At 39.3% G+C, this 13309-nt stretch overlaps 1 protein-coding gene across 2 annotated transcripts in view; it reads left to right on the plus strand.

The window, feature by feature from the left end:
• Positions 1 to 13309, plus strand: part of LOC122564824 (rab GTPase-activating protein 1) — a 194546-nt gene that overhangs the window by 108045 nt on the left and 73192 nt on the right. For both annotated transcript variants that reach the window (XM_043720124.1, XM_043720125.1), the window contains one exon: positions 5987 to 6137. In XM_043720124.1, the coding sequence (XP_043576059.1) occupies positions 5987 to 6137 (151 nt within the window). The remainder of the gene's footprint in view (positions 1 to 5986; positions 6138 to 13309) is intronic.

Genomic DNA, 13309 nt, shown 5'->3' on the forward strand with positions numbered 1-13309 from the left:
TAAATTAAGGGGCGGTAGGTATAGGACAGATGTTTGGGGTAGGTTCTTTACTCAGCGAGTCGTGAGTTCATGGAATGCCCTGCCAGTAGCAGTGGTGGACTCTCCCTCATTATGGGCATTTAAGCGGGCATTGGATAGGCATATGGGGGATAGTGGGCTAGTGTAGGTTAGGTGGGCTTGGATCGGCACAACATCGAGGGCCGAAGGGCCTGTACTGTGCTGTATTCTTCTATGTTCTATGGACCCAGGTCCAGTTCCTGCCTCGGGTGACTGTCTGTGTGGAATTTGCGCATTCTCCCCATGCCTGCATGGGTTTCCTCCGGGTGGTTTAGTTTCTTCCCACAATCCAAAGATGTGCAGGCCTGTGATTTGACCATGCTAAATTGTCCATAGTATTCGGGGATATGTAGGTTAGGTACATTAGTCAGGGGTAAGCACAGAGTAATGGGTCTGGGTGGTTACTGTTGGGAGGAGCGGTGTGGACTTGTTGGGCCTAATGGCCTGTTTCCACACTGTAGGGATTCTATTCTATTCATTCTGTGCCCTTACTTCCCTCAGTGCTTCCTCCAAGTAGTATTGAATGTGTAGAGTACTGATTAATCAGCTGAGAGTGAGGCAAGAGGTCAGTAGATGGTGATCCTAGGTTTCCTAGTCCATGTTTCACCTGTTGCCATGATTCTCCATGGAGTCTGTAGTCAACATAGCAGTTCTCCTCTTATTGTATGCTGTGATGCCATCTCTGGATGTATTGGCTGGACAGATCCAGGCATGGGGATGAAGATGGTATATCTGGGACATGGTAAGGTTATGACTGTTACTTGACTATTCTGTTACACAACTCTCCCAATTTTAGCGTTAACTCCAGATGTTAATAAGTGTTGACAGCGGTGGATTTGCTCTTTTGGTTTACAGTGCCTAAGTCGCCACCAGGTTGGTGTGTGTGGGTTGTTTTCTCTTTGGAATTTGTAGCTGTTCAATGTAACGAAGTGGCTAGCTAGACCATTTAAGTTGAGAGTTAACCATTTTGCTGTCACGTGTAAGTCAGATTGGGGAGAAGCAACAGATTTCCTTCCCTTGACATGACTGGACCAGATGAATTTGTGAGGTAATCAGCATTAAATGAGCTTTTAATTCAAAACGTTTTAAATTCAATGTCACCATCTGCCAGAGTTCAAAACCATGTCTCCAGAATAATAGCCTGGAGCTCTTGATTATTAATCCAATGACAGTACCCCTACCCCACTATCCCCCCTTAGACTGTCCTAACTCTCTCTCCAAGTTGTCATTTCCCTGTGCTCTGATGACTTACTGTGGATTTCAGCTAAGCATCGTCTTGATTTTACATCCTCATTTTTTATCTACAAATGCTTTGTAGATCTCATCTCTCTACATCCTTAGGTCTAATCTCTTCTAGCCCTGCAACCCTCTGAAATATCTGCAGTCATCTAATTTTGGCTGCTTGAGGCCCCCTCAATGGCTCCTCCACTAGTGGCTGTACTTAACAACTCCAAGCTCAAAGAATTCTTCCCTAATCCACTTTGACTCTCTGCCTCTTTTTCTTCCCTTATACATCTTAAGGCATATTACTTTGACCAAGCTTTTGTTCATCTGTTCTTATGTAACTTGTCAGATTCTGTTCCCCCAGTTCTCCTTTAAATAACCTTCCAGTATCGTATTGTCATTGGGATTTCAAAAAGTGTGGTGACTCTGTGCAGGCATGCAAAATACTTTCTTCTGTTCACTTCCCACTTTTTTGCTTTTATAATTTTTTTTACTATCAATCAGGAGTTGATCTATTTAATATAATGAGAACCATAACAATATTTACAGCGACATCGTGAAACCTTGAGCCCAGAAACAGCACTTTTTCCCCTTTGTTACGCCGGCTCTGAATCAGTGATGTATGATTCTTAGCTCTGAATCATAAATCACTGTACAGCGTAGCACATAAAAATCAAGACTGACACTTCAGTGCGATATTGATGGAGTTTAAGGAGCCAGTGCCACATTAAAGTAATGCCTAATCTCTCTGTTTAGATGGAAGTAAAAGATCCCATTTCACCATTCTCAAGGACAGCAGAGAAATTGTACATGGTTTCCTTATCTATGTTTAACCTTTAACCAACATCACAAAAACTGGTCATTGAATCATTAGGAATGTGATTAAGAATGTTGATGGAATAAATTGACATAACTGAAGCAGAAAAGGCAGTGTGTAGTTTAAATATGATCCTACATATTTGATACTGTAACTAGGCATTGCTACCTATTACAGAACATTAATGGAACTTTAATGATGTAGATGACAAACTGAATGTAGCAAATACAGTGCATGGTTCTAAATTTCAGCAAAATGTCACTTAAACAGGTGTAGCAGTAATATTTCTTTTTATTCCTCACTGATATTTTGAATTTCCTAATAAAGTAATATTTTGTTTAATGTGCAGCAACTGAGTCATTCCTTGAACAAGGATTTTCTTATCTTTATTTAATTTTGAAACTTTGTCAGTTCTATTTCAAGCTGTCCATTATCCAAGCAGACCTTATCCGTTACTGTTTGCATCTCTTACCAGCAAAATTCTCTGCTGACGAGGGATTTTTCACTTCATTCTATAATGTCTTATATTCAGTCAAGTGCAAGTTCTGAGCTCTGCCCTGACATAATTACAGACCTAAGCAGTCAGTTTGCAATCTCTGACCAAAGAGAGTGCTATCAGTTGATTCACTATTACAGCTGAAGATGATAATTATGTTCTGATGAACAGTTACCAGACTCGAAACATTACTCTCCCCATGGATCTGTCCAGACCTACTGAATTTCTCCAACTTCTGTATTAGGTCTCCAGCACCTGCTGTTCTTTGTTTTACTTTATATAAAAATTGTGAATTGCTTGAACAGTTCACTCTGAAATGTTTTGCATACGGAATAAATTTCACTGACCATTAGTTGTAAGCGCATATAGCAGCTTTTGTACAAGCACAACATTCCACAGTTTTAAAAGAAGAATGTATGAAATAGCGTTCTTCATGTGATACAGTATATCTAGATTCTTCAGGGGTGAGGCAGAAAGTAAAATTTGACACTGATGGACATAGTTTTTGGTGATCTGTCCCAATATCACTTTGTCGGAGAAATTCCTAAGGAGCATTTTGAAAGAACAAAGATGTTGAGAGGTAATGATATTCTAGGCTTTAAGGTCTAAGCAGCTGAAGGCTTGGCCACGAATAGAGCAATTAAAATCAAGGCCTCTCAAGAAGGCCAGAATTAAATTACTGTTAATATCTTGCAAGGATTGCAATTATATTGGCACAGTGACTCAGTGGTTAGCACTGCTACCTCACTGTGCCAGTGACCTGAGTTCAATTCCAGCCTTGGGCGACTGTCTATGTGGTGTGTGCATATTCTGCCCATATCTATGTGGGTTTCCTCTGGGTGCTCCAGTTTCTTCCCACAATCTAAAGATGCGCAGGTTAGATGGATTGGCCAAGCTAAATTCCCTGTAGTGTCCATGTATGTACAGACTAGATGGATTAGTCTTGGGAAATACAGGAATATATGGTAAGAGGGTGCATCTGAGTGAGATGCTCTGTGTAGGATCAATATGGACTCGATGGGCCAAATGGTCTGCTTCCACACTGCAGGGATTCTATAATTCTACGTGGCTGGAGAAGATTGCAGATATAGAGAAAGTTGAAGTCATGGGGAAAATTTGAAAATATGGCATTGCTTGGTAGTTGGTGTAGGTCAGAGGACACAGCATTGATAAGTGAATGATACTTGGTGCAAGTTAAGAACATGTTCTACAGAATATGGTAGTCAGCCAAAAGTGCATTACAATAGTGGAGTCTTGAAGTAATGAAGACTTGGATGAGGGGTTTAGCAGGAAGAAAGAAACAAAAGACTAGTGATCTAAACATAAAGACCTAACTCTTACTAACACTGGAAATACTCACCGGTCCTAATCTCTAATCAGCTCTTTGGTTGCTTCTGCCTAAACAATCGCTACTTCCATTACAAAGATTTGAGAGACTTGGTTTTGGCACTCTATCGCAAAAGTGCACTCTTTCAAATGCTAAATCATGCTACGTTGGCTACCTCCAGTGTACTTTTAATCAACCTGTTGGGACATGTTATGAGGTTACTTCAGAAAAGGTGGGACTTGACCCTGAACCTTCTGTCTCAGGGCATATGCTCTACATGTAGCTAGTCATTTGATAAATTTGCTGAAATGTAAATTTAACCCAAAAACGTTTTGTATCAGTAAGATGCTTTTCCTGGTTACCAGTTATGTTGTGTGTATTATCATTAAAATCTTGTGGAACATTCTCTGTTACGGTACAAGCTTAATTTATTTCTGGACCAGACAGATCTCAAGCTGAGCTGAAACTTTATTGCTGGAACAGCACAGCAGGTCAGGCAGCATCTAGGGAACAGAAGATTCGACGTTTCGGGCACATGCCCTTCTTTCGGGCATGTGCCCGAAACGTCGAATCTTCTGTTCCCTAGATGCTACCTGACCTGCTGTGCTGTTCCAGCAATAAAGTTTCAGCTTTGATCTCCAGCGTCTGCAGACCTCACTTTCTCCTCGAAGATCTCAAGCTGAAATCTGGTTTGGTAATCATGCTTTTCTTTCACTAAAATGTAAGCACACATGCATATATAGAATCCCCACAGTGCAGAAACAGGCCATTTGGCCCAACAAGTCCACACCAACCCTCTGAAGAGTATCCCACCCAGCCCCATCCCCTCTAACCATGTCACCCTGCATTTTCTGTGACTAATGCACCTAACTGGCATATCCGTGAACACTATGGGCAATTTAGCATAGCCAATCACCTCACTTGCACATCTTTGGACTGTGGGACGAAACCAAAGCACCTGGCAGAAACCCAGGCAGGCACGGGGAGAATTTGCAAACTCCACACAGACCAAGGTTAGAATCAAACCCAGTGGCTAGCCCTTTGGTTTTAGTGAGACAGCCCTTTGGTTTTACCAATAAAACATGCCTTCTGCTAAAAAGAACAGAAAATAAAACAGGATAAATCAAGCCATTTGCTGTAACCTTTTTTGGAAGATTTCGGTGTACAGTGCAAATTCAATCTCATCTATCACAACACCAATACTCTATAGTACTCAAATACAGAGAGAGTGGCTTCTCTATCACATTTGTATGCTGAACTTACCTGTTTTTTTTAAATTACTGGCCTTGATAACCTGGTAGCCTCTTCCTTGATTAGTCACTCAACTGAGCTTTGATTTTTCTCAACCTTCAATAATTCTCAGGGTTCTAACCAAACACTGGTGTGGAATTTTTGAAATTGAAATTGAATCCTTAAGCTTAGTCAGCCTATTTGCTCACAGTTCTATACTGCCCCTTTCTTTGAAGAGAAACTGTCTCCCCGATCAAAATGCTTCTAAACTGAAAACCAAAAACTTTCTAAACTATGGTTTTTCCTCTAAGCAAAAAAAACATTCTGAACAGAAAAAAATCACGTGTCTCAATGTTTACCCTGCCTGCTCAACACTCCCAACGCAAACGAATCCCAAACATCATCCCAGGGACACACTCTGTGTGTTCTTCAAATTTTTTTTTTAAACATAGTTCCAGAAATGCTAGTTAAAGCTGCTCATAGACTAAAACTCACTTGCTACTAGTTCAAAACTCAAGCATTAAAATAATACTAAAATCGCATGTTTTACTACTATTCTGTTAAAAAGACTGAAGCATAGTTTGGTTGAGGATTTTGGTCATAATGGTGTTAGGTATGCTTGCAATTGTTATTATAATTTGTTTGGAAGAGCAGTATTATTCCTTTATTTAAGCATGCAATTAATTACAGTACCTTATGAAAGTTCAAATGTTTTGATTCATTGAACGAAGTAAAATTGCCGTCAATACTTTTATATACTAGCACATTGGGTGAACAGTTTTGAGAGAGTGCATTAGTTTACTTGAAGTTTGTTCTCATTTGAAATTAAATGCAGGCATCTGAACCTGAGTGTAAGACCGAAGCCACTGCCGACTTTAGTAAGAAGTGGTGTCCCTGAGGCTCTCCGGGGTGAAGTTTGGCAGCTACTTGCAGGATGCCATAACAATGACCAGATGGTAGAAGACTATAGAATTCTTATCACAAAAGTAAGTCTATATTTAAGCAAACTGCGTCTTTTATTGAAAAGAATTGCCACATCAGTCAATATGCAGAGGTTTTATTTACTACCACTTGTATATATTTTCTATGTCACTTATGTTTTGCTGATAATGAATTTGGAAATTGAAGACTTTCTTAAATGGGCAGCAGTTATTACAAACTATGCATTGTTGATAAGTGCACGTGAATAGAAGTGGAGACCTGGTTTGACTTCACTGGTAATATTTAGATATTTTTGATCAACCTGTTCAGACACACTATGACACACTTCTGAAGCAGGTAGGATTGAAAATGGGCTTTCTGTCTCAATGTAGGGACCCTGCCACTGCATTATAACGATCTAACAGTCATACTTGGTGATTGTGTATTCATCTCCTATTAAACTCCATATTTCAAATATTTTCTGAATAATCCAATTAAGAACAATTGTTTATTCAAAGATGTTGTGAAGAAACATTTGTAAGAGTCTTACATTCAGAATTTGCCTCCAATAACTCTAAATTGAGTGTGCTAATATTCTATATAATGCAGCATTTTCAAAGGAATTCGGGAAAAAGTACGAAATATGAATTGTATAAAAACTTATTTAATGTGTTTCGTTTGCCATAAAACACTTTTCCTCAGAAAATCATTGCTTTTCTGAGGAAAAGGTAATGTTGAAACTGTTTTGCATTACTTTTAAAATCTGAATTAGGTTATTAGAATAATCATTGTATTTGATCCCTAGGTTTTTATTAAAAAGTATTCAGGAAGAAATAACACTCTGCATGTAAGAAGGTTTTTCAGGATGTTGAGTCTATGCAGCTCTTAGTGAAGCTATACAAAATACATTTGTATGGTTCCTGTTACATTGTAATTACAATGGAAAACAATTGCCCCTATGTTGATATGTTACTTTTCTATGTATTCTTTCTTTTAAGCTGCCTGTAGTTTGACTGAAAAAAATTGTCTTTTAGCCTTGAAGACAATGCACTATACTGTACATTGATACTAATGTAAACTGGTGTATGAATCTGGAACAAGACTTGTCTGGAGCCAAATAATGACATTCTTAAAAGAATTTAACCTCCCTGTAAGTTTAGGGTTTACTGAAAAATAATGTGTAGTGTAAATTCACTTTTATTTTGTAGTTGTGTTCATTAGCCTATAAGAAGTCTATATTTTCACATTTTTTTGATTGAAACTGAATTTGAATGAAATACAAGGAACTTTCAAGACTTATGGTAAAGAGCAGGATCTGACTGAAAGCCAGTGTCACATTCTGCCTATCTTTGAACACACCATCAACTGGTATAAAAGTATTCCTTTGGATTTGAAAGAAAAGCAAAAAATTCTCAAAATACTTAGATGTGGCAGCTTCTCTGGAGACTAAAACTGAATTTTGTATGATGTTGCCTACTTATAAATATATCTCTTGTGCAACTTTGCAGAGGGTAGGACTTCACAAATGGTTAAAGTACCATAGGTTGAAATTTCTGTTAGTCAAGACAAATTTGTGCTTTTATAACGATCCAAAGCTCATGATTACTGTTAACTTGCAGGGATATTAATTTTGTTTCTGAATAGTTTTCAGTAGTGTAAATGGTAAACAGTTATGAGCACATTTACAGATGTTTACTTAGGTACTTGAAATCTATAATATGTAAACTTAGAATAGGCTTGTCCAACAGGGCTCAAGAGTGTAGTGGTGGAAAAGCGCAGGAGGTCAGGCAGCATCCGAGGAGCAGGAGAATCGACGTTTTGGGCATAAGCCTTCATCAGGAATGCCGTGCTTTTCCACTACTACACTCTTGACTCTGATCTCTAGCATCTGCAGTCCTCACTTTTTCCTTGTCCAACAGGGCTGGCTGGGAATCAGCTGAGCTGCCAGTTGTGTGGGATTGGGGGTGGGATGGTGAGAGAAGTGTGAATGTGGGAAGAGTGTCAAGTGGACATTTTCTCTGCATTGCAACACCCACTACGCATCAAATGTATTTGGTTATAACGTGTTTTTGAACATCCGCCTCAGAAAAGGGGCAGTAAAATGGCAGATTTTTTTCTTATATGGCTTTTTAAAAGTGTAACCTGCCCAGCTAGAATTGTGGATTTGACTAAAGTTTCTTTTGGTTTAAGGTTTAAAAATGTCTGTACATAGACTGGATAGATGGTTGCTCAAAAGGTGCTTTCATTTTATCATCAGTGATGCAGGTAATAGCTGGTCAATGTTCATAGAAAGTATCCTTCTACTTTAATTCTTCTTTCAAAGAGAAACTTACTATTTCTATATTCAAACTAAATGCTCATGATTTGTAGGCTGTTCTGAAAAGCTGGATAGTTACTCTTGGTAATATTTTTCCAATTATAGCGTGACAATTCAGGAGTAGTATACATACATTAGGAAGATGTTGAATTATTGTAACTTGCTGTTCATTGTATTTCTATGTGAGTAGACATATTCCATGTTATTACTCATGTAGGTAGCTGTACTCAATGTTTTGGAATAGCTTTGTAAATTTTATTTGCTTTGCTGGAAGTTTGTTGACACTCTGTCAACCGATTGCGTAAATACTGTTCTTTCTACCCATTTTAGGTGACTTCTAAAAAGACAGTCATCAATCCGGTCTGCGCATTGCCTCCTAAACTATACATAGGTTTTTTTTTTAAATTGCCTACCACCATATCTCCTGTGTTGCTGCAAGTCTTGATGAAAAGTTAAGTGTATGTGGCCAACAGGTTACATCTCAATGCTCTTCTAATTCTGGCCACCAGCGCATCCTTGATTTTTGTTGCTTCATTAGTAGCTTTGACCAAACTGCCTATGCCTTCAGCTTTGGAGTTCCATCCCTAAAACACACTCCTTGTTTAGGGCATTCTGTAATGCGTAACCTGTTGTCCCCCCCATCTCATTACTTGACTGTCAAAATCCTGTTTGACAAATTTTTGTGAAACATCTGGGACCAAAAACAGAAATTGCTGGAAAAGCTCAGCAGGTTTCCAGTCCAGTGACCTTCCTTAGAGGTGATGGCAGCTGGAAGAAATGTTGATTTTTAGACAGAAGATGGGGGGGGTAAGGAGTAAATGATAGGTGGAAATAGCAAATGGTACGGTCACCATTGTGTTTAACATTTAATAGTACATTATGTACATTAGAATTACAGTATGTGTAAGTATCTGATAGTTATCATTCAGGCTGTCCATTCTTTTACATTACCTTCACATGCAGTTTAAAGTTGAAATGATTGCATTTGAAAGATGTTATCTGTACAAGTCACAAGAAATTAATAATTGTCTCCTAGAATCATGAAGCAATAGAATTCTGTTACCTTGAGATCTGCGTGTTATGTTTGCAATCTCAAAATAAATTTATTCCAGTCAGTCGCTAATGCAGTTAATAATTACAGCTATTTTTTAGGTTGGTCTGATGCTTACACATGTTATGTTGTTAGTTTGCAGTGTCATAGCGTTATAAACATGGAAACGTAACCCTTCAGTCCAACATAGAAACGTAACCCTTCTGTCCAACTCATCATGGGCGGCACGGTGGCACAGTGGTTAGCACTGCTGCCTCACAGCGCCAGAGACCCGGGTTTCCGGTTTCCTCCCACAGTCCAAAGATGTGCAGGTCAGGTGAATTGGCCATGCTAAATTGCCCGTAGTGTTAGGTAAGGGGTAAATGTAGGGGGATAGGTGGGTTGTGCTTCGGCGGGGCGGTGTGGACTTGTTGGGCCGAAGGGCCTATTTCCACACTGTAAGTAATCTAATCTAATCTAATCCATGCCAACTAGATATCCTAAACTGATCTAGTTCCATTTGTCAGTTTTTGGCCCATATCCCTGTAAACCCTTCCTACTTAGGTACCCATCCAGATGCCTTTTAAATGATGTAGTTGTACCTCCTTCCACCACTTCCTGTGGTAGCTCATTCCATACATGCAGCAAGCTTTGCATGGCAAGTTGCCCCTCTGGTCCCTTTTTAAATCTTCCCCTCTCACCTGAAGCCTATGCTGTCTTGTTTTGGACTCTCCCACTCTGGGGAAAACCACCTTGGCAATTCACCCTATCCATGCAGCTTATGATTTTGTAAACTTCTATAAAGTCACTTCACCACCTCTGACACTCCAGGGGATTAAATACCCCTGCATATTCAGCCTCTCGCTTTAATTCAGATCCTCCAATCCTGGCAACGTTTTTGTAAATCTTTTCTGAACCCTTTCAAGTTTCACAAATCCTTCCTGTAGGAAGACCAGAATTAAACGTAGTATTCTGAAAGTGGCCTCATCGATGTCCTGTATAGTCACAATATGAAGTCCCAAATCCAGTATTCAATACACTGACCAATGGAGACAAACATCTCAAAAACTACTTTCATCTCCCTATCTGCAACTCCACTTTCAAGGAACAATACACCTGCATTCTAAGGTTTCTTTGTTCGTCAGGACTCCCCAGGGCCCTATCATTAACTGTATAAGTCCTGCCTTGGATGCAACACCTCACATTTATCAAAACTAAACTCCATCTGCCACTCCTCAGCCCATTATCCATCTCATCAAGGTCCCATTGTACTCTGAGAAAGCCACCTTCACTGTCCAGTACATTACCAATTTTGGTGTCATCTGCAAATTTACTATCTATACCTCCTATATTCACATCCAAATCATGTATATAAATGATGAAAAGCAGTCGGCCCAGCACCGACCCTTGTGGCACACCGCTGGTCACAGGCCTCCAGTCTGGGAGAAAAAAAACCCTCCATCACCAACTTCTGTCTCCTACCTTCAAGCCAATTTTGTGTCCAAAGTGATAAGAAATCTTTGTAAACACAACTTTTTAATTCTTCAGAAATACTGAGAGTGAACTGACATGAATAAAATGGTGCACTGTGCCAGACTCCAGTAAAAATCTATTAAACACAAGTTGTGGCCTGATATTTTGAAAAAGCAAGAAGATGCTCCAAGTGTTTATGATAAACACTTCAGAGGGTTCAGAATGAATTTATTTTGGAATAAGAACAACAAGCTTGGAGCAACTTGTGGTGAAAGAAAAATAGACTTTTCAGATAAATATTGGTGGGCATGATTGAGACAAACATTATAGACTGTTTTAAGTGGTGACTAAGTTTTGGAGAGATGGGGTTGAGGTTTATGCCTTTTAAGTTGGCCAATTAGGATTGATGTCAATCTGAAAGAAACGTAACTGGAAATCATCTTTGTTATTGAAGAAATGTTTCTAGGCTACTGAAGAAAATTTTCCATCAGTGAGAAAGTCATCCTGGAATGACATGCTGTCAGGGTGCAAGATTGATGTGGCAACTGGGATTGTTTGGTTACTTAGGTTTGAGAGGGGATGAAATCAGCATAGAATCATAGAATCCCTACAGTGTGGAAACAGGCCATTTGGCCCAACAAGTCCACACTGACCCTCTGAAGAGCAATCCAGCTAGACACATTCCCCTACCCTATTATTCTACATTTACTCCTGACTAATGCACCTAACCTACACATCCCTGAACACTATGGGCGATTCAGTATGGCCAGTTCACCTAACCTGCACATCTTTGGGTATGGGAGGAAACTGGAGCAACCAGCTGAAACCCATGCAGACACAGGAAGAATGTGCAAATTCCACACAGACAGTCACCCGAGGCTGGAATCGAACTCGCGTCCCTGGTGCTGTGAGGCAATAGGGCTAACCACTGAGCCATCGTGCTGCGGTCTTGATCTTGTAAATTTTTTTGTCAAGCAATCTTTTGGTAATACTTGTATTGAGCACAGTTTCATTTAAAAAAAATGGATTATTAGGATTAAGTGAAGCCCAAGTAATTTGTTAATTGGTAGTCAAAATGTCTAATTCTGTTTGGTTGATTTACAAATCTTGAATCTTCAAATTCTGCATTTCTGTTAAATTGCCCTCATGAATATAAACTGTATTCAGACCAGTAAATTAAAACAAAAACTACCTGTAAAATATTCAAAGGAATGGTCGAACAAATGGAAATGAAGCTTGAAAATGCCACCCCAACTGTTGGGTATCCTAGTCATCACGATTACGTTACTTTGCACCATATATGCATCATAACTTGAATGTTTGTACTTGAGAGGCAAAAGTGAGGACTGCAGGTGCTGGACATTAGAGTCAAGATTATAGTGATGCTAGAAAAGCACAGCGGGTCAGGTAGCATCGGAGGAGCAGGATAATCAACGTTTCAGGCAGGAGCCCTTCATCAGGAAAGCCCTTCTAGCACTACTCTAATCTTGTTTGTACTGTATGCTTTATTTTTCGGAACAATGTGTATTAATTCTGTAAATGTTTATTTGCAGTTGTTGATGAGAAATCTTAGTTTTCTGATTTATAATTGGGTTTACAAATTGGGTGGTAATGCTAAATCAACCCTTTCTAAAGCTCTAGGTTTATGACATTCAAAAGGCCAAGCTGATTAAGCAATGGAGACAGTGATAGAGTTAAGTTTCTTCGGCTTTGAGATTTTCAAGAGATTGTTGGCTGCATAGGTTGCTGTTTGGATATCCTTGCAGTCTTTTGGAAATAGGTCCTGTTTCTTATAATATTTGCATACAGTAAGGGGAATTATCTCAATTCATCATATAACATTGTGACAAGTTATTCAGTTTGTCAAACTGTGAAAGAAAAGTTTCTTGTTGACATTGCCCCTCTAACCTACTTGAATGAGAGTGCACGTTACATTTTAAATATTTATCCAACACTTGACTTCCCCCAAAAAGTTGTCATTTGAATGTAAGAGTTAATGTCTGCTTCATCTAAAATGGTTTTGAGAGGTGAGTGTCATTACATGTAAATGCCATGTTTCAAATAACCATGACCCGGGATCTGATATATTATTTTAGATAATGGATGTGGAGTCTCGGAGTCAGGTTGAGCTTCCTGAACAATTTGGACTTGTCTGTTGGAAAATGTCATTTCCTTTAGAAGTTGCAGTTTAGAGGGTGTTACCTTCACTGTATTATCTGGGAAGAACTCATCATTGCAATTGTTCTTATTCTGTCTCCCTCTTCTCCCCCTCTTTTTTTCCCTCACTCCCTCTCTTCTCTTCCCCCCCCCCCCCCCCTTTCTCCTCCCTATTCCCCATAAGGAAATTAAGCTGTCTCTTTGATAGTAAAATAAAGTTGGGACTGTGACCATTTCCTCGTCTCCTTACCGGTTTTGTT

This window comes from Chiloscyllium plagiosum, chromosome 30, assembly GCF_004010195.1.
Source record: "Chiloscyllium plagiosum isolate BGI_BamShark_2017 chromosome 30, ASM401019v2, whole genome shotgun sequence".
In the NCBI taxonomy this organism is placed as follows: domain Eukaryota; kingdom Metazoa; phylum Chordata; class Chondrichthyes; order Orectolobiformes; family Hemiscylliidae; genus Chiloscyllium; species Chiloscyllium plagiosum.